This window comes from Thunnus albacares, chromosome 3, assembly GCF_914725855.1.
Source record: "Thunnus albacares chromosome 3, fThuAlb1.1, whole genome shotgun sequence".
NCBI classification, from domain to species: Eukaryota; Metazoa; Chordata; class Actinopteri; order Scombriformes; family Scombridae; genus Thunnus; species Thunnus albacares.
This window is the reverse complement of record NC_058108.1, coordinates 38,264,204-38,291,412: the sequence shown is the minus strand read 5'-3', so window position 1 is coordinate 38,291,412 and position 27,209 is coordinate 38,264,204. Positions and strand designations below refer to the sequence as shown.

Genomic DNA, 27,209 nt, shown 5'->3' with positions numbered 1-27,209 from the left:
CACACAGAAACATACAGATACACACACAGAAACATACAAATACAAATACACACACAGACACATACAAATACACACACAGAAACATACAGATACACACACAGAAACATACAAATACAAATACACACACAGACACATACAAATACACACACAGAAACACACAAATACACACACAGAAACATAGATGCACACACAGAAACATACAGATACACACACAGAAACATACAGATACACACACAGAAACATACAAATACACACACAGACACATACAAATACACACACAGAAACATACAAATACACACACAGAAACATACAAATACAAATACACACACAGACACATACAAATACACACAGAAACACACAAATACACACACAGAAACATAGATGCACACACAGAAACATACAAATACACACACAGAAACATACAAATACACACACAGAAACATACAGATACACACACAGAAACATACAAATACACACACAGAAACATACAAATACACACACAGAAACATACAGATACACACACAGAAACATACAAATACACACACAGAAACATACAAATACACACACAGATACATACAAATACACACAGAAAAATACAGATACACAGAAACATACAAATACACACACAGAAACACACAAATACAAATACACACACAGACACATACAAATACACACACAGAAACATACAGATACACACACAGAAACATACAAATACACACACAGAAACATACAGATACACACACAGACACATACAAATACACACACAGAAACATACAGATACACACACAGAAACATACAAATACAAATACACACACAGACACATACAAATACACACACAGAAACATACAGATACACACACAGAAACATACAAATACACACACAGACACATACAAATACACACAGAGAAACATACAAATACAAATACACACACACACACAGAAACATACAAATACACACAGAAACATACAAATACACACAGAAACATACAAATACAAATACACACACAGAAACATACAAATACACACACAGAAACATACAAATACAAATACACACACAGAAACATACAGATACACACACAGAAACATACAAATACAAATACACACACAGACACATACAAATACACACACAGAAACATACAGATACACACACAGACACATACAAATACACACAGAGAAACATACAAATACAAATACACACACACACACAGAAACATACAAATACACACAGAAACATACAAATACACACAGAAACATACAAATACAAATACACACACACACACACAGAAACATACAAAAACAAATACACACACAGAAACATACAAATACACACACAGAAACATACAAATACAAATACACACACACACAGAAACATACAAATACACACACAGAAACATACAAATACAAATACACACACACACAGAAACATACAGATACACACACAGAAACATACAGATACACACACAGAAACATACAAATACACACACAGACACATACAAATACACACAGAGAAACATACAAATACACACAGAAAAATACAGATACACAGAAACATACAAATACACACAGAAACATACAAATACAAATACACACACACACACACAGAAACATACAAATACACGCACAGAAACATACAAATACAAATACACACACACACAGAAACATACAAATACAAATACACACACACACAGAAACATACAAATACAAATACACACACAGAAACATACAAATACACACACAGAAACATACAAATACACACACAGAAACATACAAATACAAATACACACCCCCATGATGATTTATTTCTGTACTAATCGCCTGGTTTCATTGTATTGTGATCAATAGATTTTACATATCAACATGTTACTAATCACTGACTTCATGTGGAGCTTCTTGTATTTTTGATGTTTCTCTTTGTTTTCTTCCAGGTTCCAGATGAGGTGAGTTCAGAGGACGTTTCCATCAAACACAGTTTTGTTTTAGTTTTTTATTTTTAATTTTTATTTCTGTGTCATGAAATCTCTCGTGGGGTTACAAATCACCACTATCTTAGAAAACATGCATCAAAATATACAAAGCACGTACAGAAGCATTAACACAAACAGAACATGCAGCACATGATACTGTTAACAGAAAAGAACTACTACACAAATTAATTATTAGTACAAATAAAACTGTCAGATTTTTGTAATCCGAGTATCAAAAAGATGAAAACAAACTTAAAGGGCCATTACAATGAACTATGTACAGATGGAGAGTCATAGTGGAGATTAAACATCTGGTCATTATGACCCGCTCACTGTCAGCCCTGAGTTTAGCTTTAGGACCTCAGACCTTCTTCTTCTTCTGTGATCAGTATATATTCAGACACTCTTCTTCTTCTGTGATCAGTATATATTCAGACCTTCTTCTTCTTCTGTGATCAGCATATATTCAGACCCTCTTCTTCTGTGATCAGTATATATTCAGACACTCTTCTTCTTCTGTGATCAGTATATATTCAGACCTTCTTCTTCTGTGATCAGTATATATTCAGACCTTCTTCTTCTTCTGTGATCAGCATATATTCAGACCCTCTTCTTCTGTGATCAGTATATATTCAGACCTTCTTCTTCTTCTGTGATCAGTATATATTCAGACCTTCTTCTGTGATCAGTATATATTCAGACCTTCTTCTTCTGTGATCAGTATATATTCAGACCTTCTTCTTCTTCTGTGATCAGCATATATTCAGACCCTCTTCTTCTTCTGTGATCAGTATATATTCAGACCCTCTTCTTCTGTGATCAGCATATATTCAGACCTTCTTCTGTGATCAGTATATATTCAGACCTTCTTCTTTTTCTGTGATCAGTATATATTCAGACCTTCTTCTGTGATCAGTATATATTCAGACCTTCTTCTGTGATCAGTATATATTCAGACCTTCTTCTGTGATCAGTATATATTCAGACACTCTTCTTCTTCTGTGATCAGTATATATTCAGACCTTCTTCTGTGATCAGTATATATTCAGACCTTCTTCTGTGATCAGTATATATTCAGACCTTCTTCTGTGATCAGTATATATTCAGACACTCTTCTTCTTCTGTGATCAGTATATATTCAGACCTTCTTCTTCTTCTGTGATCAGCATATATTCAGACCTTCTTCTGTGATCAGTATATATTCAGACCTTCTTCTTCTTCTGTGATCAATATATATTCAGACCTTCTTCTTCTTCTGTGATCAGTATATATTCAGACCTTCTTCTTCTTCTGTGATCAGCATATATTCAGACCCTCTTCTTCTGTGATCAGTATATATTGAGACCTTCTTCTTCTTCTGTGATCAGTATATATTCAGACCTTCTTCTTCTGTGTTCAGTATATATTCAGACCTTCTTCTGTGATCAGTATATATTCAGACCTTCTTCTTCTTCTGTGATCAGCATATATTCAGACCCTCTTCTTCTTCTGTGATCAATATATATTCAGACCTTCTTCTTCTTCTGTGATCAGTATATATTCAGACCTTCTTCTTCTTCTGTGATCAGTATATATTCAGACCCTCTTCTTCTGTGATCAGTATATATTCAGACCTTCTTCTTCTTCTGTGATCAGTATATATTCAGACCTTCTTCTTCTTCTGTGATCAGTATATATTCAGACCTTCTTCTTCTGTGATCAATATATATTCAGACCTTCTTCTTCTTCTGTGATCAGTATATATTCAGACCTTCTTCTTCTTCTGTGATCAGTATATATTCAGACCCTCTTCTTCTGTGATCAGTATATATTCAGACCTTCTTCTTCTTCTGTGATCAGTATATATTCAGACCTTCTTCTTCTTCTGTGTTCAGTATATATTCAGACCCTCTTCTTCTGTGATCAGTATATATTCAGACCCTCTTCTTCTTCTGTGATCAGTATATATTCAGACCTTCTTCTTCTGTGATCAGTATATATTCAGACACTCTTCTGTGATCAGCATATATTCAGACCTTCTTCTGTGATCAGTATATATTCAGACCTTCTTCTTCTTCTGTGATCAGTATATATTCAGACACTCTTCTTCTTCTGTGATCAGTATATATTCAGACCTTCTTCTTCTTCTGTGATCAGCATATATTCAGACCTTCTTCTGTGATCAGTATATATTCAGACCTTCTTCTTCTTCTGTGATCAGTATATATTCAGACCTTCTTCTTCTTCTGTGATCAGCATATATTCAGACCCTCTTCTTCTGTGATCAGTATATATTCAGACCTTCTTCTTCTTCTGTGATCAGTATATATTCAGACCTTCTTCTTCTTCTGTGTTCAGTATATATTCAGACCCTCTTCTTCTTCTGTGATCAGCATATATTCAGACCCTCTTCTTCTTCTGTGATCAGCATATATTCAGACCTTCTTCTTCTGTGATCAGTATATATTCAGACCTTCTTCTTCTTCTGTGATCAGTATATATTCAGACCCTCTTCTTCTTCTGTGTTCAGTATATATTCAGACCTTCTTCTTCATCTGTGATCAGTATATATTCAGACACTCTTCTTCTGTGATCAGTTTAAAGGTCGCAGTAACGTCCACCTGGGCCCGGACGTCCTGCTGAGGAGGAACGCCGTGGCTCGTAGTCAGAACTTCATCAACCTGAGGGAGGTGTGTGACCGGTTCAAACTGCCGCCTGGAGAGTACGCCATCATCCCGTCCACCTTCGAACCGCATCGCAAAGGAAGCTTCATCCTGAGGGTGTTCACCGAGAAAGAGGCCACCACAAGGTCTCTGCGGGTGGAGGGTAGCGTTAATGTTGCTAGGCTAGCTAGTGTCTTAAAGTCTGTCTCTGGTGAGTGTGCACTAAAAGTCTTTGGTTAGTTTAACCTGTTTCCGTGTAACGAGTCCGAAGCGTCTTGTGAAGAAACGGAATATTTCAAGCTGCCAAATATCACTGTTACAGATGATCAGCAGCTCAGAAAGACAAACAGTCATATAATATAATAACTGCTGCAGGGGTGTGTGAGTATATAACTTTACTATGATGTAAGTTACATTCAGAAAGTATTTTCCCAGAAACAGGTGCTGGGAAAGGGAGGGGTCATTTTATAATCAGGGTATATTCAGGCCAATACGGTACTGGTCAGACTGGTTGTAGAGATGAAAGAGTTTGTCGTCTCTCTACAACTTATTTTTTTATCTTTTCTCTGTTTGTTTCAGTCCGATGGAGGAGGACGTGAACGCCGACATCCAGGAGGTGACACATCAAACTAGTCATGAAATATCTGTTTCAATGCAAACAAGATAATAACTGATTAGAACAGATAATAACTTGTGAACATATGCAAACTCATGTCCATTAGTTCGTATTTATAATAATAACTTAATGCTGTGAGTCACTTTTTTGTTCCAAACATATATTACTAATATTTTTCCTCGCAGCCTGAAGTCGGACAGAACGATGTGGATCCTCACTTCAAACGTCTCTTCGTCCAGATCTCTGGAAATGTAACAATAATTTATTTATAAATGAACAACTTTTCTGCCGTGCAGCTGATTGGAGGCACATTTTCATGTTTAGTTTTATTCTGTTTACACAGGACTCTGAAATTTCAGCCTCCGAGCTCCAACAGATTTTGGACAAAGTGATCTCTCAGAGTAAGAACAGTTAAACCTTCACATAATGACAGAGGCTTAATTTAAAGTATCTTAATGGTTTTATAGGCTTTGTTTGTGATATTCAGTAGAGTGGTTAACATGAAAAGTGTAAAGTTAAGAATATTTACGTTTTTAAAATAATTTTCTGCCTCTGTTTCTGAACATAAGAACTGTTTATGTAGTTTATTAACAGTTCAGTGATGCGTCTTCATCCTGCTGCTGTTCCCTTGAATCTGTTTCCATATTTCATCTGTAACCTGCAGTAGAAATGTCTGAACTGAGCTGCCTGTTGTTTGTTTGAAGGATCTGATGTCAAAACAGACGGTGTCAGTCTGCAGACCTGCCGCAACATCATCAGCCTGCTGGACGTATCCTTCCACCTGTTAAATCACAAAGCACTCATTTATATTCAGTATGTATGATGTTGTTCTACACTGAACACCTGAGAGAACATTTAAAGACAGATACAAACATATATCATTTATAGTTGTTGAGATGTTTCTATAGATGGTTTCAGAAGTTTTTTCTTTCTTTCTGTGTGACATACAAATGATAAAATGTAGATAAAGATGTAAAAGAGGAAGTGAAAGACGGACAGGTGTGTGTTTGGATCTTTGACTGTCTCTCAGATGGACGGCAGCTCCAAACTCGGTCTGGTGGAGTTTCATGCTCTGTGGACAAAGATCCAGGGATACCTGGTGAGACAAAAGAAAACCGTCACTGACGTTTTATTCTCACTTCTTGCTCAAAGGCAGCCTGCTGGTTTCACACCCGTCGCCATGGTAACGGTTAAATGACTGAAATGAACCACTTTCAGAGTCTGATTCTGCAAAAAAAACAGTTTGTGTCCAAATTAACGAGCTCTGAGCCTTGACGAGATCAGGGTTCCATCCAACTCTAGGACTTAACCAGCTCTGGTTCTTAACCAGCTCTGGTTCTTAACCAGCTCTGGTTCTTAACCAGCTCTGAGCCTTAATGAGCTCTGGTTCTTAACCAGCTCTGGTTCTTAACCAGCTCCGGGTCTTAACCAGCTCTGGGTCTTAACGAGCTCTGGTTCTTAACCAGCTCTGGTTCTTAACCAGCTCCGGGTCTTAACCAGCTCTGGGTCTTAATGAGCTCTGGTTCTTAACCAGCTCTGGTTCTTAACCAGCTCTGGGTCTTAACGAACTCTGGGTCTTAATGAACTCTGGGTCTTAATGAGGTTTAGGGTCTTCATGAGCTCAGGATCTTAATGAATACTGGACCATAACGAGCTCTGGGTCCTAATGATCTCTGGTTCTTAATCAGCTCGGGGTCTTAACGAGCTCAATCAGAATCTCGCTAATGAATGCAGCGTGTTGATATGTAATGATGTTCTTCTTCTCTGTGTGTTGCAGGAGATCTTTAAGCGTCACGACTCGGACGGTTCTGGTACGATGAGCAGTCATGAGATGCGAGCAGCGCTGAGTGAAGCCGGTATGATTCATTTGCTGCAGAACTTGCTTCAGATCAGAAGTTCTGGATGTTTCAGGTTCTTTAAGTGAATCAGGGGAACGTGAGAAGGTTCCAGGCTTGTTGTAGATACCAGAGATCTCTGAGGAGGATTCAGGTTATGCTGACAGATGTTCCACAGGTTCAGAGGAGCTTTCAGATCTTGTGAAGAATGTTCTGGAGTTTTGAATTGTTGAACCTTGAGGAGACTTCAGAAGTTCTGAAAGTGGTTCTGTAGGTTCTTTAATGGGTGTAAATGTTCTTTAACTAAGTTCTATGAGGACTAAAGCAGGTGTTTTACAAGGTGGTGAAGAGGTTCTTTACCACTAGAAAGAGGTTCTGGGGGATTTAGGGTTCTTCAGAAAGTCCTGAGGAAGGTTCTAGGAGTCTCTGACTGATCATATGGATGTTTCTGTCAGAACTGGCTCAGAGTCCGTGACTCTGTTTAAACTCACTGTATGTTTGTTGTTTGTTAAATGAGTGAAGGTCTCCACCTGCTGGTCGCGCGCTGCCTCTGCAGGTTAAAACCTCTGACGTGTTCGTGTTTGCAGGTCTTCAGGTGAACACTTCAGTGATTCAGGAGATCGTCGGTCGATACGCAGACGTGAGCTTCGCCATCGACTTCGACAGTTTCATCGGCTGCTTGATCCGTCTGGAGATGCTCTTCAGTCAGTCACAGTTCTTCTTCTGTCCCTCCGTCCACAACTCACATAACAACAACTGTTTCCTTCTATTCAACAACGATCATTTAACAATAAATAGATAATAAGTTGTAACGTTATTTAATACTTTCATTTGACAAAAGAGGAGTAAAAGAATTTGTTAATATAATTGTTCTTTTATCTCTTATTAAAATGAACTCTATTAATGATTAATTAATCTAAAGGCGTCATCAACACAATGAATCTGAGATGTTTATTTATAAAAAGTTCATGAGTTTAGTTTGTCAGGAATCAAATAAAAATATCTTCTGATCATGTTCCGTCTGGAGGAAACAAAACAAGAATAAACATCAAACAACAACGTAAATATTTCAGTACGTCACGTCATGTACGTCATGTGACACATTATGTCATACAGACGCTGCACATGTGAGTCAATTTACATAAATCAAATCAATAATAATGATCATAATTATTGACAGAAATAAAAAAATAACAACATTGTCTTTATTTATTTTGAATAAACTTTATTTGAAAAACACAAATATTTACATACAAATGGACTATAATATAATAAAAGACTGAAGTTTTACACATAAACACAGACACTATATAGTTTATCATCATCATCATCATCATCATCATCATCATCATCATCAATAAACAGCAAACTGAACATCTGGAGATGATGAAGCAGCTGCTTCTCTCATCTCTGTATCAGTTATTGATCGTATATTGGTTCAGAATGTGATTCAGCTGATTGTGTTTCTGTTTTTAAATAAAGTTTTTTTTATGTTTCTTCGTCAGAGATGTTTCACAGTCTGGACCAGAAGCAGCGTGGGATCATCCAGCTGAGCCTGCAGCAGGTAAAAACCGTCTGCTGCCCCTGCAGGCCGCCGCCATCATCATCATCATCATCACTCATCTCTTCTTCTTCTCTTCCTGCAGTGGCTCTGCCTCGCCATCAACTGACCGCAGCCGCTCCAGGTGCATGCTGGGAGATGATGGTTCAGCGGGTTGTTACCTGAGAGACGAGGAGACGTTTCATCATCTTAATAAAGATTATTGATCAAGTTCAAACATGTCTGAAAGTCTTTCAATAAACTGAACTAATCAAACAACCAGAATCCTGCAGATGATAATAAACAGTTATGATCTTAATATCCAGTTCACTCATCTGATGGTTCATGAATCAATAACTGCTACCACTTATTGATTAAATCACTGGTATCAGTCATTGATTGGACGCGGCAGCTGATCAGACTGATAGATCACAACATCACTGAGTGGAGACTAATTACAGATCTAATTAAAAATCTGTTAATTATCATTCTGATCAACAGACGAACCATAAACATGATCAGCTGATCAATCAGAAACAGACGTCACTTTTCAGAGGTCAGAGGTCAGAGGTCGGGCTGGATATTGATGCTGCAGGATGAAAACTAATGAAACAAGGCAGAACTTTTTACTGAAAGGTTTGTTCATGATGTGGACAGAAGAAGATCCGGGGTTAGGGGTCGTCATGAGGTCAGCTGACTGTCTCTGTGCGTCTCTGTGGACGACAGAAAACATTTATTAAAGACAAAACCATTTTTTGGTTTGCTGGAACAAACTCATCAGCCTTTCATTCAGGAGAGCAGAGCTGCAGCTTCCACTGGTCTGATATGAAGCAGCCTGCAGTCACCAGGAGGAACATCACACACACACACACACACACACACACACACACACACACACACACACACACACACACACACACACACACAGCCATAACTGCTCCAAATTATACGGAATGTCCTTTAACACGGAGCCGACTAATCGATCAGACGTCTGGTCTCAGAGATCAATCACAGCAGGAACTGATAAAAACCTTCCTGTCAGAGAAGAACCTTCATTCATGTTTATATTGATGTTAATGAGCTTCAGTTCAGTGAATGATTGCAGCTTGTAGTTTATTTTTCATATTTTGATCTGAAGGCTGATTGTAGTTTCAGGTTTTGCAGCGTTATTAAAACATGACGTCACGTCTTCGTTTCTCCACAGATCTTAGTTTTTTTATCTTCTACTCAATCTTACACCTCAACAGAAATATGAAGGTAGATGCAGGAAGATGCTCCAGAAGTGAATATTTTACATTTTTATGATTAAATCTATTTATTTTACTTCACATGAATCCTAACTGGACGACCAGATGATTTTCTGTTTGTCTTCGTTAAAACGCACAGATGAGATAAAGTTTCAAATCTGTTGATGTGCAGAATCCCAGAAGAGAAGAAGGTCAGATGGATGTTTACAGATTAACTGAATGAAGGAAACACGGAGACGTTGAGTTCAGGCTGCGTTACTGGAACCAGCAGAAACAACAAGCAGCTGAACCAGCTGCAACAGAGTCAGAGACTGGAACTGTTACTGGAACCAGCTGATGGTTGTCGTCTCATCGGCCAGAAGTCTCTTCCGGGATAAAACAGCTGCTCAGCGGACAATCAAACACACTTTTACTGTTACTGAGGTAACGCTGTGCGTAGTTTTCAACTGTGACGTTTCTACATGTCATCAAAGATCAGAATATTTCTTCCACTACTCTGCTGACCTTCATAAAGAAACACTCACCAGTTTATCCTGCTGAGGACGATCACCTGATATGATCAAAAGCTGCAGAACAGCTACTAAATGGACCTCATATCGCCAACTGTTGTTTCTAAAGTTCAGAATAAAGAGAGATCTCAATATTTATTTATCAGTTTTCATAGTTTACTCATTAATTCACTGATTTTTGCGTGTGAAACTGTCTTTCATGATGTGATTTATTTTTACTTCTCTGCATTCTGAAGAAAATGATTTTCTGTTCATAGGATTCAGTTTTCTGATTCTTTTAGTTTCCCTGTAACATCAGATACTGAAAACTCCACAGACATCCATAGAGATAAAAAGTCCTTTATCATTCTGATAAAGTCTGATGTGTTGGATTTTATAATATCATTTATACAAAGAATATAAATATAATATAAATAAAACATAAATAGAATATAAATAAACATAATAGAATATAAATGTATGACACCGCCGCAGGTGACAGGTGTAGCTGCAGTACCGCCGCGTGCCGCCGGGGGCAGCAGACGTCACTCTGCCACCACGCGCTGTCTCCATGAAGGACGCACTCCCACTCAGGAGCCCCGCCCATGTACGTCAGCACCTGCGCACGCGCAGCCGCTCCACAGTCTACGGTAACGCACACCGGAGTCACAACAACCGACAGCCGCTCACTGTGACCGGCCGTTAGCTCGGTGACTGTCCGCCTGTCTGGAGGCCGGGGCCGGGGCGACTGTCAGAGAGAGTCCGGAGAGCAGAGCCGGAGGAGGGGACAGTAAAGGGAAGCTACCGGAGCCGGCCCGCCGGAGAGTCGCTGTGTTCGGGTAGAATGTTATCAGCGGAGCGGAGCGGAGAGCACCGAGCTGCCCGCTGATTCACACCCACAACCCCGGGAACACTCCCGGTGTGTCCGCTCATAGAGACCCGCTGCTAACCGCTAACATTAGCCAGCGGGCTACATGCTAATAGGCTAACCGTGTCCAGGTGCTGTCGGTATGGAACGGTTAACGGTAACCGTGCTCTTATCCCGGTAAACAGAAACACACCCAACAGTTAGCTGCTAGCCGCGGAGCTAACGGGCAGCTGGGTAACATCTGGCCGCAGATAGCTCTCCGTGTAGCGGCCGAGGATGGTCGCAGTGACGGCAGCTGTTCTGGAGGAACGGCCTGTCCCCGCTGGATGTGCTGAGGCTCCTCGCTTCTCCCGCCCCGCCGGGCCCGGACAACCGCGCACAGCGTTCATGTAAACCGGTGAACTGTGCGTGTCGGTCCCGCAGCAGCAGCCATGCAGGCGGCCCAGCTGCAGTACGACTTCTTCAACGAGGAGAACGCACCGAAATGGAGAGGCCTGCTTGTTCCTTCACTGGAGAAGGTACAGACACACCTGTCTGTCTGTTCTACCTGTCTGTTCCACCTGTCTGTTCTACCGGTATATCTGTCTGTCTGTCTGTCATCACACCTCAGAACATCAGACTCTAGAACATTAGACTCTAAAACATCAGACGCTAAAACATTAGACTCTAAAACATTAGACTCTAAAACATTAGACTCTAAAACATTAGACTCTAGAACATTAGACTCTAGAACATTAGACTCTAGAACATCACAATTCAGATTGTCAGACTTTAGAACATCAGGCTGCAGAACATCACACTCTAGAACATTAGACTCTAGAACATCACAATTTAGATCGTCAGACTTTAGAACATCAGACTTTAGAAAATCAGACTCTAGAACATCAAACTCTAGAACGTCAGACTTCAGAACGCCAGACTTCAGAACGCCAGACTTCAGAACGCCAGACTTCAGAACGTCAGACTTCAGAACGTCAGACTTCAGAACATCAGACTGCAGAACATCACACTCTAGAACATCAGACTCTAGAACTTCACACTTCAGATCGTCAGACTTCAGATCGTCAGACTTCAGACCGTCAGACTTTAGAACGTCAGACTTTAGAACATCAGACTTTAGAACATCAGACTTCAGAACCTCAGACTTATGAACCTCAGACTTTAGAACATCAGACTTTAGAACCTCAGACTTTAGAACATCAGACTTCAGAACCTCAGACTTCAGAACCTCAGACTTAAGAACCTCAGACTTCAGAACCTCAGACTTAAGAACCTCAGACTTTAGAACATCAGACTTTAGAACATCAGACTTCAGAACATCAGACTTTGGAACATCAGACTTCAGATCGTCAGACTTCAGAACATCAGGCTGCAGAACGTCAGACTCTAGAATGTCAGACTTCAGAACGTCAGGCTGCAGAACGTCAGACTTTAGAACGTCAGACTTTAGAACATCAGACTTTAGATCGTCAGACTTCAGAACATCAGACTTCAGAACATCAGACTGCAGAACATCACACTCTAGAACGTCAGACTTCAGAATGTCAGACTTCAGAATGTCAGACTTCAGAACATCAGACTTCAGAACATCAGACTGCAGAACATCAGGCTGCAGAACATCAGACTGCAGAACATCAGACTTCAGAACATCAGACTGCAGAACATCAGACTGCAGAACATCAGACTGCAGAACGTCAGACTTCAGAACGTCAGACTTCAGAACGTCAGACTTCAGAACGTCAGACTTCAGAACATCAGACTTCAGAACATCAGACTGCAGAACGTCAGACTTTAGAACTTCACACTTCAGAACGTCAGACTTCAGAACCTCAGACTTTAGAACATCAGACTGCAGAACGTCAGACTTCAGAACTTCACACTTCAGAACGTCAGACTTCAGAACCTCAGACTTCAGAACCTCAGACTTTAGAACCTCAGACTTCGGAACATCAGACTTCAGAACATCAGACTTCGGAACATCAGACTTCAGAACCTCAGACTTTAGAACCTCAGACTTTGGAACGTCAGACTTTGGAACATCAGACTTTAGAACCTCAGACTTAAGAACCTCAGACTTCAGAACCTCAGACTTTAGAACCTCAGACTTCGGAACGTCAGACTTCGGAACGTCAGACTTCGGAACGTCAGACTTTAGAACCTCAGACTTAAGAACGTCAGACTTTAGAACCTCAGACTTTAGAACCTCAGACGTTAGAACATCAGACTTTAGAACATCAGACTTCGGAACATCAGACTTTGGAACATCAGACTTTAGAACCTCAGACTTTAGAACCTCAGACTTCAGAACCTCAGACTTTAGAACCTCAGACTTCGGAACGTCAGACTTCGGAACGTCAGACTTCGGAACGTCAGACTTTAGAACCTCAGACTTAAGAACGTCAGACTTTGGAACATCAGACTTTGGAACCTCAGACTTCGGAACGTCAGACTTTAGAACCTCAGACTTTAGAACCTCAGACTTTAGAACCTCAGACTTCAGAACCTCAGACTTTATATCGTCAGACTTTGGAACATCAGACTTTGGAACCTCAGACTTCGGAACGTCAGACTTTAGAACCTCAGACTTTAGAACCTCAGACTTCAGAACCTCAGACTTTATAACGTCAGACTTTGGAACATCAGACTTTGGAACCTCAGACTTTATAACATCAGACTTAAGAACCTCAGACTTAAGAACCTCAGACTTCAGAACCTCAGACTTTATAACGTCAGACTTTGGAACATCAGACTTTGGAACCTCAGACTTTGGAACCTCAGACTTTAGAACCTCAGACTTTAGAACCTCAGACTTCAGAACCTCAGACTTTATAACGTCAGACTTTGGAACATCAGACTTAAGAACCTCAGACTTAAGAACTTCAGACTTCAGAACCTCAGACTTTATAACGTCAGACTTTAGAACATCAGACTTAAGAACCTCAGACTTAAGAACTTCAGACTTCAGAACCTCAGACTTTATAACGTCAGACTTTGGAACATCAGACTTTGGAACCTCAGACTTTGGAACCTCAGACTTTGGAACCTCAGACTTTGGAACCTCAGACTTTGGAACCTCAGACTTTATATCGTCAGACTTTGGAACATCAGACTTTGGAACCTCAGACTTCGGAACGTCAGACTTTAGAACCTCAGACTTTAGAACCTCAGACTTCAGAACCTCAGACTTTATAACGTCAGACTTTGGAACATCAGACTTTGGAACCTCAGACTTTATAACATCAGACTTAAGAACCTCAGACTTAAGAACCTCAGACTTCAGAACCTCAGACTTTATAACGTCAGACTTTGGAACATCAGACTTTGGAACCTCAGACTTTGGAACCTCAGACTTTAGAACCTCAGACTTTAGAACCTCAGACTTCAGAACCTCAGACTTTATAACGTCAGACTTTGGAACATCAGACTTAAGAACCTCAGACTTAAGAACTTCAGACTTCAGAACCTCAGACTTTATAACGTCAGACTTTAGAACATCAGACTTAAGAACCTCAGACTTAAGAACTTCAGACTTCAGAACCTCAGACTTTATAACGTCAGACTTTGGAACATCAGACTTTGGAACCTCAGACTTTGGAACCTCAGACTTTGGAACCTCAGACTTTAGAACCTCAGACTTTAGAACCTCAGACTTTATAACATCAGACTTTATAACGTCAGACTTTAGAACCTCAGACTTCAGAACGTCAGACTTCAGAACGTCAGACTCTAGAACCTGTTTCGCAGCAGATATTGATCGATAAACAGATATTTAACTGGTTTAACTGGACGTTCACCATCAGAACTGTGGAGAAGCGACTGTGCAACTTCAGCTGGTTGAAGTCAGTTTGTTTTTGGTCAAACAGACACCTGCAGGTTAATGTGTTCAAACACAACTCACCTGCATACAGGTCACACACACACACACACACACACACACACACACACACACACACACACACACACACACACACACACAGACAGGTGTGTGTGTGACACATATGGACAGGTGTGTGTGTGTTGTCGTAAACAGCAGATGAACCTGAATCTTTGTGTGTTTTTGTTTCGTTTTTATTTTTTCTAGATTTCTTCTCACTGAAACGTTATTACAGTTTTTCTTCATACAGCTCACCTGTTATTACCTGTATACCAACTATTATACATAAAATACTAAATATTATACAGAAAATACCAAATATTATACAGAAAATACCAACTATTATACATAAAATACTAAATATTATACAGAAAATACTAAATATTATACAGAAAATACCAAATATTATACATAAGCTACCAACTATTATACATAAAATACTAAATATTATACAGAAAATACCAAATATTATACATAAGCTACCAACTATTATACATAAAATACTAAATATTATACATAAAATACTAAATATTATACATAAAATACCAACTATTATACATAAAATACCAACTATTATACATAAAATACCAACTATTATACATAAAATACTAAATATTATACATAAAATACTAAATATTATACATAAAATACCAACTATTATACATAAAATACCAACTATTATACAGAAAATACTAAATATTATACATAAAATACTAAATATTATACATAAAATACCAACTATTATACATAAAATACCAACTATTATACAGAAAATACCAACTATTATACAGAAAATATAAAATATTATACAGAAAATACTAAATATTATACAGAAAATACAAAATACAGAAAATATAAAATATTATACAGAAAATACTAAATATTATACAGAAAATACAAAATACAGAAAATACAACATATTATACAGAAAATACTAAATATTATACAGAAAATACAACATATACAGAAAATATAAAATATTATACAGAAAATACAAACTATTATACAGAAAATACAACATATTATACAGAAAATACAACATATTATACAGAAAATACAAAATATTATACAGAAAATACAAAATACAGAAAATACAACATATTATACAGAAAATACAAAATATTATACAGAAAATACAAAATACAGAAAATACAACATATTATACAGAAAATACAAAATATTATACAGAAAATACAAAATATTATACAGAAAATATAAAATATTATACAGAAAATACTAAATATTATACAGAAAATACAAAATACAGAAAATACTAAATATTATACAGAAAATATAAAATATTATACAGAAAATACAACATATTATACAGAAAATACAAAATACAGAAAATACAAAATATTATACAGAAAATACAAAATATTATACAGAAAATATAAAATATTATACAGAAAATACAACATATTATACAGAAAATACAAAATACAGAAAATACAAAATATTATACAGAAAATACAACATATTATACAGAAAATACAAAATACAGAAAATACAAAATATTATACAGAAAATATAAAATATTATACAGAAAATATAAAATATTATACAGAAAATACAACATATTATACAGAAAATACAAAATACAGAAAATACAAAATATTATACAGAAAATATAAAATATTATACAGAAAATACAAAATACAGAAAATACAAAATATTATACAGAAAATATAAAATATTATACAGAAAATACTAAATATTATACAGAAAATACAACATATTATACAGAAAATATAAAATATTATACAGAAAATACAACATATTATACAGAAAATACAAAATACAGAAAATACAAAATATTATACAGAAAATATAAAATATTATACAGAAAATACAAAATATTATACAGAAAATACAAAATACAGAAAATACAAAATATTATATAGAAAATATAAAATATTATACAGAAAATACAAAATATTATACAGAAAATACAAAATACAGAAAATATAAAATATTATACAGAAAATACAACATATTATACAGAAAATACAAAATAGTATACAGAAAATACAAAATATTATACAGAAAATATAAAATATTATACAGAAAATACAAAATATTATACAGAAAATACAACATATTATACAGAAAATACAAAATATTATACAGAAAATATAAAATATTATACAGAAAATACAAAATACAGAAAATACAACATATTATACAGAAAATACAACATATTATACAGAAAATACAAAATACAGAAAATACAACATATTATACAGAAAATACAACATATTATACAGAAAATACAAAATACAGAAAATACAACATATTATACAGAAAATACAACATATTATACAGAAAATACAACATATTATACAGAAAATACAAAATATTATACAGAAAATACAAAATACAGAAAATACAACATATTATACAGAAAATACAACATATTATACAGAAAATACAAAATACAGAAAATACAACATATTATACAGAAAATATAAAATATTATACAGAAAATACAAAATATTATACAGAAAATACAAAATATTATACAGAAAATATAAAATATTATACAGAAAATACAAAATACAGAAAATACAACATATTATACAGAAAATACAAAATATTATACAGAAAATACAAAATACAGAAAATACAACATATTATACAGAAAATACAAAATATTATACAGAAAATACAACATATTATACAGAAAATACAAAATATTATACAGAAAATACAAAATACAGAAAATACAACATATTATACAGAAAATACAAAATATTATACAGAAAATACAAAATACAGAAAATACAACATATTATACAGAAAATACAAAATATTATACAGAAAATTCAACATATTATACAGAAAATACAAAATACAGAAAATACAACATATTATACAGAAAATACAACATATTATACAGAAAATACAAAATACAGAAAATATAACATATTATACAGAAAATACAAAATATTATACAGAAAATACAAAATACAGAAAATACAAAATATTATACAGAAAATACAAAATACAGAAAATACAACATATTATACAGAAAATACAAAATATTATACAGAAAATATAAAATATTATACAGAAAATACAAAATATTATACAGAAAATATAAAATATTATACAGAAAATATAAAATATTATACAGAAAATATAAAATACAGAAAATACAAAATATTGTATATAATATTTAGTATATATTAGCCTATACAGAGAAATAGAAAGTATGAGAGGAAAGATGGGGGTTCTGTTGTGGTGAAACATGTCTGTAACGATCAGTCGATTAGTTTCCAACTGTTTTGATAATTGATGAGTCGTTTTGATTGATTTTTATTGTCTGGGGTTTTTAGTCTCTCTGACAGTAAACTGAAGATCTTTGTAGACATTTGAAGACGTCATCGTTGGGAAACACTGATCCACATTTGATGACATTTTATGGACCAAACGACTGATCAATTAATTGAGAAAATAATCACATATTAATCAATAATGAAAATAATAGTTAGTAGCAGTGCTGGTGAGTTGTATAATGAAGGAAAAAGTGAATTAAAATAAAGTAGATGATGAAGATGTATGACAGTGATAAACATGCAGCTCAGTGCAGAATGACTGATGATCAATAACCTGATCACAGTAGAATCATGATCAATAACCTGATCACAGTAGAATCATGATCAATAACCTGATCACAGCATTTCATTTCATAAAGTACCAGTGAACAGCGGCGGCTGTAACGCCTGCAGGCGTCCAGCTGGGGGCAGCAGAGAGGAGGCTGCAGGACCAGCAGGACCAGGAAGTACTGGCAGGGACAGAGCAGTGCATGCTGGGAATGTTTCTGCAGTCAGACGGTCGACCTTTAACAGTAAACAGCTACAGGAGCTGACAAGGTCCAAAAATCAATGTTTATAATAATATTATAATAATCTGTTTACACAGAACTGATGATCAATAACTAATATATCAGACATCATTAATCAAGTTACTTTAATTATTGATTAATTGTGAATATTTCAGGTTGTTGTTTTGTTTATAATCAATGAGAAATATCTGGTCTGATCAGAAGTTTGTCAGAATAAATAAATAGTTCAAGACATAGATGATTGATTATTGATTATCCCAGTTGAGTTTGATCCAATCAGAAACATTCAGATGAACTAAATAAATGATGAAAGGAGCCTCAGTGCTCACATGTGAAGTCTTCAGTTTGGCTGTTTGTTAAACGTAGCCAGTATGAGATTCCAGTGTGAACTGGTCCCAGTAGGTGGAGGTGACCCGCATGCGTCACACAGAAGCGCTGAGGTCGCTGTTTACAGTGTGATGAATGAGTGGATGTGCAGGAGAAGCAGAGACGTCATGACGACGAGTGTGGAGGGTTAATGACGGAGCAGCTAAAGGACCTGAGAGTTCCTCCAACAGCAGCAGGAAGAACTCCAGCAGAACCGACTCTAGGTGGCGCTGTGTGCCTCCACTCAGAGAGAAAGAAGGAGACACACACAGAGAAGCATAATAACAATAATAATAGAAATATGACTCATAATAATAATAATAATAACAATAATAGCAGAAGTGATGACAGCAGCTGAAAGTTTCCTTCTGGGGAAGAAGCCGAGTTAGTAACAAGCATGAATACATGAATGTGTAAAACTCAAGACTCTCATCAGAGACATTCCTTCGTTCTCTGTTAAACAGCAGTAATATGAGAACTGCTGGTCCACCTTAAAGGTCAGTCCACCTTAAGTGAGCCAGGTCAGGTTAGGCTAACGCGCTAACTTCAGGGCTAACCCCCTTCAATAGGTACACTGCAGCCTGTACTGAACATTCACTGTGTGTGTGTGTGTGTGTGTGTGTGTGTGTGTGTGTGTGTGTGTGTGTGTGTGTGTGTGTGTGTGTGTGTGTGTGTGCATGTGTGTGTGTGTGTGTGTGCGTGTGTGTGTGTGTGTGCGTGTGCAGGTACTGAATCAGGTGCATCCTAACCTGGTGTCCCAGCAGGAGGCGCTGCAGTACATCGAAGAGCTGATCCTGCTCCTGCTCAGCATGCTGTGTCAGGCTCAGCCACGCAGCGTGCAGGATGTGGAGGTAACACACACACACACGCATACACACACACACGCATACACACACGCATGCATACACACACACACACACACACACGCATACACACACACACACGCATACACACACGCATGCATACACACACACACACACGCATACACACACACACACACACACGCATACACACACGCATGCATACACACACACACACACGCATACACACACGCATACACACACACACACACACACACACGCATACACACACGCATGCATACACACACACACACACACACGCATACACACACACACGCATACACACACGCATGCATGCATACACACACACACACACACACACACGCATACACACACACACGCATACACACACACACACACACACACACATACACAGACGTAGAGACACCCGTTGAAACCTGGTTCTGTGTGGAATGTTTTGAAGCTGCTCTGCCTCGGCACCTGAGATAAACGTCTCTGCAGTCAGCGTGTGATCTGGAGGTTCTAGCGTGTGATCTGAAGGTTCTAGCGTGTGATCTGGAGGTTCTAGCGTGTGATCTGAAGGTTCTAGCGTGTGATCTGGAGGTTCTAGCGTGTGATCTGGACGTTCTAGCGTGTGATCTGGACGTTCTAGCGTGTGATCTGGAGGTTCTAGCGTGTGATCTGGAGGTTCTAGCGTGCAGCAGCCTCCCTGTAAAGCCCCGGCTCGCCTCTTGCTGCTCATCTCCTTCTTTCTACTCAGCCGCCACTTTGTTCAGTATCTGCTGTCGCAGAAGAAAACTATTTTGTCGTGTCTGCTAGCAAGACTTGCTTTTCCTGCGCCTCACCTCTGCTGCCAGCAGACTGCCAGACTCCTGCGTCCTTCGTTCCCGTGCCGCCGGTCTGAGCGTGAGCTGCATTTCACTCAGTCTATTTGCTCGTTCCACACCAGCCTGGTGCCAGTGTCTGGAGTCTTTGAAGAGGATAAGAGGATGGTGACCCCACGGCCTCCCCAGCTGCCGGCCTGCCCAGGATTTCACCACGGGCCTCTTTGCTAAGCCGTGTGGGAGGTCTTGCCTTGCTGTCATCGTAGCACCCATCTTCACCTCTGGGCAGTGTCAGTGGTTCTCCCTGCTGAACGCTAATCCTCCAGCAGTGGCTTATGGCCATGTTCCACCACCGAGGGCTGGTAGTGGAACAAGGGGGGCCCCCCAGTCAGGGTCTGTCTCCTCCCCTCCACCTCCAGGCCAAGGTGGGCTGTTGAGCTGCTAACTCCCATTAGCACTGGTAGCTCTGTTACCACTGTTGGTGCTGCTAGCGTTGCTGCATTGACCACCAACCAGCGACTCTCGTCTCATTGGCTGGCGGTGTGCTGGCGATGCTCAATGCGTGTGGGCTGAGTTAGATGCAAGCTAGTGTCTGCCAGGTCGGCCCGGACACTTGAGTGTCTGCTTGTAACACTGGAGATGTGTACTGGGGAAATGTTATCCTGACTGGTCTCGCAGCCCCAAAGAAGGATGGCGACCGAAACACCACAACAGCAGGTTTGTGAGTTATGAGGCGGATTGCATCACTCCTGCTGGGGAGGAGACGCCGCTCCATCAGGCCTGTCTCAGTGGACCACATGTGTCTGGCAGCCGCCTGCTGGGAGTACATCTCATACCTCACAGCCTTCGCTTCAGGTTTGAACCAATAGCGAAGCCTGTTAGACATAGAAGTAGTTACCTGCATGTAACTCCAAGATAATTAAAGGAGGTTTTCTAGAGCGCTGCGTAGTAGCTGCGTCCTGATTGGGCGGTGAGTGCGTAGTAGATTCTTCTCAGGTGCTGAGGCGAAGCTTCGTTAGAGGACTAAACACGTACTCATCCAGGTAACTTCTACTGGGGCTATTTTTAAGGTCGGTACTTCAACAAAACAGGGTGAAGTTTTACTCGACTTAAAGATGACTGCACGTTACTGAAAGTGCAAGAAAATCTCCAAGTTAAAAGCCAGTAAGACACAAACTATTAGAAAAGTGATCATCTGCTGGTGTGATTGAACTAACACACGACACAAGCTGAGAAGCTGTCTGCATGCAGCTGATCAGCTTAATGAACCAATGACGTTCCTCCGTCTACCTGCCGTACCTGTCCTGTTGGATATCTGTGGGTTTGAGAAACATTCTGACATTTTATGGATCAATTCATTGAGAACATATTGCTCACTGTCTTCTCTGTCCATTGATATAATAGTATTTATAATAATACGTTTTATTTATAGAGCACTTTTCAAGGACTTCTCACTGCACAATTTATTCATATTTTCATCCTCAAGAAAAACAAAATGTACTCACCTGAAAAACTGATCATCCGACTCATTGATGAGTTTTTACTAAAACCAAACACTAAACAAGATTTTATTTAGATGACAGTTAACTTCAGTGAACTGTTAACAGACTGTGAAACAGCAGTAGTTACACCTATACGCCATGGTTACGCTACGTAAACAACGATGTGTGATAGCGACTTGTAAATCACAACATATCCACGCCCTGAAGCATCCGCTGCTTTATCCTCTGTTTTACTCTAAATGGAGCCATAATTTACTAAATGAACATCATGCTGTGTTGAAGAAGACTTGAAACTAGCGTCTGAGACCATAACGTCATCAGGAAACAGTTTACTGAGGTCATAAATCCAGAGAGCAGTAGAGTCCTTTTAGAGACTCCAGCCAGTGGAGTCGCCCCCTGCTGGCTGTTAGAGAGAACGCAGGTTTAGCACTTCTGCATTGGCCTCATTTAATCAGCATTAAACTGACTTTTAGCAGAAAGAACAGTGTCAGTAATAGTTTCTACTGCAGCAACTAAACTGTGTCAGTGATACTATTGTTGGATGTTTACATATTTCAAAATAAAAGACCAAAATATTTTTTTCTACCTTTCTTTTTTTTTCTGCTGTGCTGAGAACGTAACTTAGTGACATCATCCCAGAGCCCACATGATGATCTCACACTGACTTCACTGATTCACTATCTGATCACCTTTCACAGTCACTAAATAACAACAACAACAGAGATGAGTCAGAGTTCTCCTGAGATGAAAAGCAGCAGACATACAGACAGCTCCCAGGTTGGATCAGTCCTGGGGGGTCAAACATCTACACTGTGATGACATCACTGTCAGACTGGAGTGTGATTGGTGGTTCTGATCTGTTTTTGCTTCTTGTTTGCAGCTGATGGAGGCTGCAGTGAGATACGAGGTGCTCTCTGGTAAAATACCACAGCTGCTGGTATTTTACCTCACTGACCCCCCCCCCCCCCCTTCCTTTGACCTCTGACCTCTGACCCCTCACTGCTCCTCAGTTCAGCTCAGCCGTGTGTGCCGTCTTCCTGTTTGGTGATGTGTGCAGTCAGTTGATCACACTGAAACACCTGCAGCGATCAGCCAATCAGAGCCCAGAGCCATGATTCATGCTGTCAACAAACATCTGTCAGATCCAGCTGTGTTTCTGTCACTGTGCAGAAATGATCAGTACTTGAGTAAATGTACTATTTAGTTTTCACCACAGACATGTAGTAGTTGTGTTTAAACTACTCTCTGGAGTCCACCTGGACCACGTGTTTCACGCTCAGTGGATCGATCGTAGCATAGTGGCTGCACGTTCACAACACAGAGCCGACATGTACGACCTCTAATGAGGAACTTTATGTCACACTGACCCGGGTGGACTCCTGCGTACTCGCAGACGTGGGAAGTAAAACAGCAGGTAGACAGACGTCCTCTTCAGTCATTAAACTATAAAACTGATCACAGTCTGATGGTGTCATCACCTCAACATGAACATGTTCATCAGTTTCTGTTGTCAGACAACTGAATGAGTTTCATTAATACTACCTGTTCACCAGCAGCTGGTCTGCAGGTGACAGATCCCACCAGAGTGATCAGTATCGGGTCGATCCCTCCAGGATTTCACCAGTCTGTTCTGATTATTTAGGCCACAAATGTTTGATTTTCAGCAGCTTTGTGATGTTTTATGTCTCTTTTTGTGGTAAAATTGCAATCAAAGTAAAATAATGTGATTTATTCAAACTGCTGCCAGTGAAGAGTCGTATGTAACGACTTCCTGCAGATCACACAAATAACATGAGAACCATCAGGACTCAACGTTCTATAAAACTGTACTTGAGTTCCATTTATAACCTTTATTAAATAAACTTTCAGCTCAACATCAGCAGCAAATAAAATCATCAATAATGTTATTAAAATAAATCCAGTTTGATGTTTATGTTTGAGGCAGATTATGTCTCCTGACTCACTGAATCAAACCTCATCTGGGAACATTTGGGAACATTTGGGAACATTTGGGAACAGTTTTGCTCGTCTATGGCATCGTGTTTGTTGGCAGATGAGATTTGTCGTCAGTTACCGCCACACCAAACGCCACGATTGGTCCAAACCACAAGCAGCTGCTGATTTGGACGTTTATGCAGAAAAGTTGCTGTAATTTAGTGAAACTGCAGCTCTCTGAATTTGTGTTAATATTGCAACCACAAACTGGTAATTACCTGGAGGTAGCGTACAGAGCAGCTTCTCATCAGATCAGCTGATTAAGCTTCATGCTGTGAGTCACCTGATGACAAAATCAAACTGGTTTGTTGTCAGTTTGTGTGTCTGAACTCGACCAAAGATCCTCTGTGAGGGAAGACGCTCCACTCTGTAACACCACTGTGTGTCTGTAGTTCCAACAGAGTGAGACGTCTCCTCAGAGTGTCAGTAGGAACCAAACAGATCCTTTTCCTGAGAGGAGACGGTTCTGTATCACTCAGTCCAAACCATCCAATCAGAGCAGAGCACAGGTGTGTCCTGCAGTGTGATCAACAACACCTGGTTTCTGTTTGAGTCCAGAGTCCAGATGTTTACAACAGATTAGTCAAGAAGTTTAGACCAGATCAGTCCAGATGTGTAGACCAGATCAGTCCAGATGTGTAGACCATATCAGTCCAGATGTGTAGGCCAGATTCCAGATGTTGACCCCTCCTCCTGTGTCTCAGGAGCGTGTGCAGAAGAGTTTTCCTCACCCGATCGATAAGTGGGCGATTGCTGACGCTCAGGCGGCCATCGAAAAGAGGAAGAGGAGGAACCCGCTGGCTCTGCCTGTTGACAAGATCCACCCACTGCTGAAGGTGTGACATCGTCATCATTATCATCATCATCGTCTTCATCATCCACCCCCTCTGACTGTCTCCCATGATGCCTTGTGTTGCAGGAGGTGCTGGGCTATAAGATCGACCACCAGGTGTCAGTGTACATGGTGGCCGTGTTGGAGTACATCTCCGCTGACATCCTGAAGCTTGCTGGAAACTACGTCAGGAACATCCGACACTATGAGATCTCCCAGCAGGACATCACTGTGGCCATGTGTGCAGACAAGGTACGCACCTAAACACACCTGAGACACACCTGAGACACTCTAATACACACCTGAACACACCTGAACACACCTGAGACACACCTGAGACACACCTGAGACACTCTAATACACACCTGAACACACCTGAGACACTCCAATACACACCTGAACACACCTGAACACACCTGAACACACCTGAACACACCTGAGACACACCTGAGACACTCTAATACACACCTGAGACACACCTGAGACACACCTGAGACACTCTAATACACACCTGAACACACCTGAACACACCTGAGACACACCTGAGACACACCTGAACACACCTGAGACACACCTGAACACACCTGAGACACTCCTGAACACACCTGAGACACTCTAATACACACCTGAACACACCTGAACACACCTGAGACACACCTGAGACACACCTGAACACACCTGAGACACTCTAATACACACCTGAGACACACCTGAACACACCTGACATACACATGCAGACACAGCTGTTTGAGGAAGGGGGGTCATCACAGGTCAGCATGGCAAAAAAAATGTCTCACTTGTCTGTGTCTCACCTCCTCTCACTCGTATTCACCTGCACTCACCTGCACTGAGACACACCTGTTTGAGGAAGGTCATCACAGGTCAGACCAGCAAAAACAGTCTCACTTGTCTGTCTGTATGTCACCTGTCTGTGTGTCCAGGTGCTGATGGACATGTTCCATCAGGACGAGGAGGATATCAGTGGCTTCCCTCTTATGGATGAGGAGCCCTCAGCCAATGAGGAGCAGAATTACTATGAGCTGGTGAGGAGCTTCATGTCTGATGGTCGACAGTACCTGAGACAGCTCAACCTGCTCATCAAGGTGTTCAGAGAGCCCTTCAACTCCAGCCCCATGCTCTTCTCTCAACACGTATGTATGACTGCTCTCACCTGTACTCACCTGAAACCTACCTACTCTCACCTGTACTCACCTGTACTCTCCTGTACTCACCTACTCTCACCTGAAACTTACCTGCTCTCACCTGTACTCACCTGTACTCACCTGTACTCACCTGAAACCTACCTGCTCTCACCTGTACTCACCTGAAACCTACCTACTCTCACCTGAAACTCACCTGTACTCACCTGTACTCACCTGTACTCACCTACTCTCACCTGAAACTCACCTGCTCTCACCTGTACTCACCTACTCTCACCTGTACTCACCTGTACTCTCCTGTACTCACCTGTACTCACCTACTCTCACCTGTACTCACCTGCTCTCTCAGACTTAATGACTTGATAATCACCCGATCAGACTTATTGATTACCTGTGGTGTCTCAGGACGTGGACAGTATCTTCAGTCGAATCGTTGATATCCACGAGGTGACGGTGAAGCTGCTCGGTCTGATCGAGGACACGGTGGAGATGACAGATGAAGGCAGTCCTCACCCTCTGGTGGGCAGCTGCTTCGAGGACCTAGCTGAGGTCTGTCTGTGTGATTGATTGATTTGATCGATTGACTGATTGATTGATTAGCTGTGGTTCTATCTGATGTGTGATGTGATTGGCAGGAGTTGGCCTTTGATCCGTATGAGACATACACTCAGGACATCCTGCGCTCTGGTTTCCATGAACACTTCCTGAGTCAAGTGTCCAAGCCAGGAGCCGCCTTCCACCTCCAGGTAAGCCCCGCCCACTGACCCCTTACATTACACTAATTGCTGA

At 39.6% G+C, this 27,209-nt stretch overlaps 2 protein-coding genes across 3 annotated transcripts in view; both read left to right on the top strand.

Annotated features, from left to right (window-relative positions):
• The window catches only part of capn8 (calpain 8), a 32,170-nt gene extending 22,954 nt beyond the window's left edge, over positions 1-9,216 (top strand). Inside the window, exons 11-21 of one of the 2 annotated variants that reach the window (XM_044344205.1) lie at positions 1,925-1,936; positions 4,540-4,751; positions 5,185-5,221; positions 5,407-5,472; positions 5,565-5,622; positions 5,926-5,990; positions 6,252-6,320; positions 6,999-7,077; positions 7,644-7,760; positions 8,562-8,620; positions 8,703-9,216. In XM_044344205.1, the coding sequence (XP_044200140.1) occupies positions 1,925-1,936; positions 4,540-4,751; positions 5,185-5,221; positions 5,407-5,472; positions 5,565-5,622; positions 5,926-5,990; positions 6,252-6,320; positions 6,999-7,077; positions 7,644-7,760; positions 8,562-8,620; positions 8,703-8,726 (798 nt within the window). In that variant the 3' untranslated portion in view covers positions 8,727-9,216. The remainder of the gene's footprint in view (positions 1-1,924; positions 1,937-4,539; positions 4,752-5,184; positions 5,222-5,406; positions 5,473-5,564; positions 5,623-5,925; positions 5,991-6,251; positions 6,321-6,998; positions 7,078-7,643; positions 7,761-8,561; positions 8,621-8,702) is intronic. The other variant, XM_044344204.1, reaches the window with a different exon arrangement.
• Positions 9,217-10,957: 1,741 nt separating this feature from the next.
• The window catches only part of LOC122975614 (son of sevenless homolog 1-like), a 42,497-nt gene continuing 26,245 nt past the window's right edge, over positions 10,958-27,209 (top strand). The window contains exons 1-7 of the mRNA XM_044344139.1: positions 10,958-11,717; positions 20,012-20,137; positions 25,133-25,264; positions 25,348-25,512; positions 26,202-26,411; positions 26,826-26,969; positions 27,056-27,166. Of these exons, the coding sequence (XP_044200074.1) occupies positions 11,631-11,717; positions 20,012-20,137; positions 25,133-25,264; positions 25,348-25,512; positions 26,202-26,411; positions 26,826-26,969; positions 27,056-27,166 (975 nt within the window). The 5' untranslated portion in view covers positions 10,958-11,630. The remainder of the gene's footprint in view (positions 11,718-20,011; positions 20,138-25,132; positions 25,265-25,347; positions 25,513-26,201; positions 26,412-26,825; positions 26,970-27,055; positions 27,167-27,209) is intronic.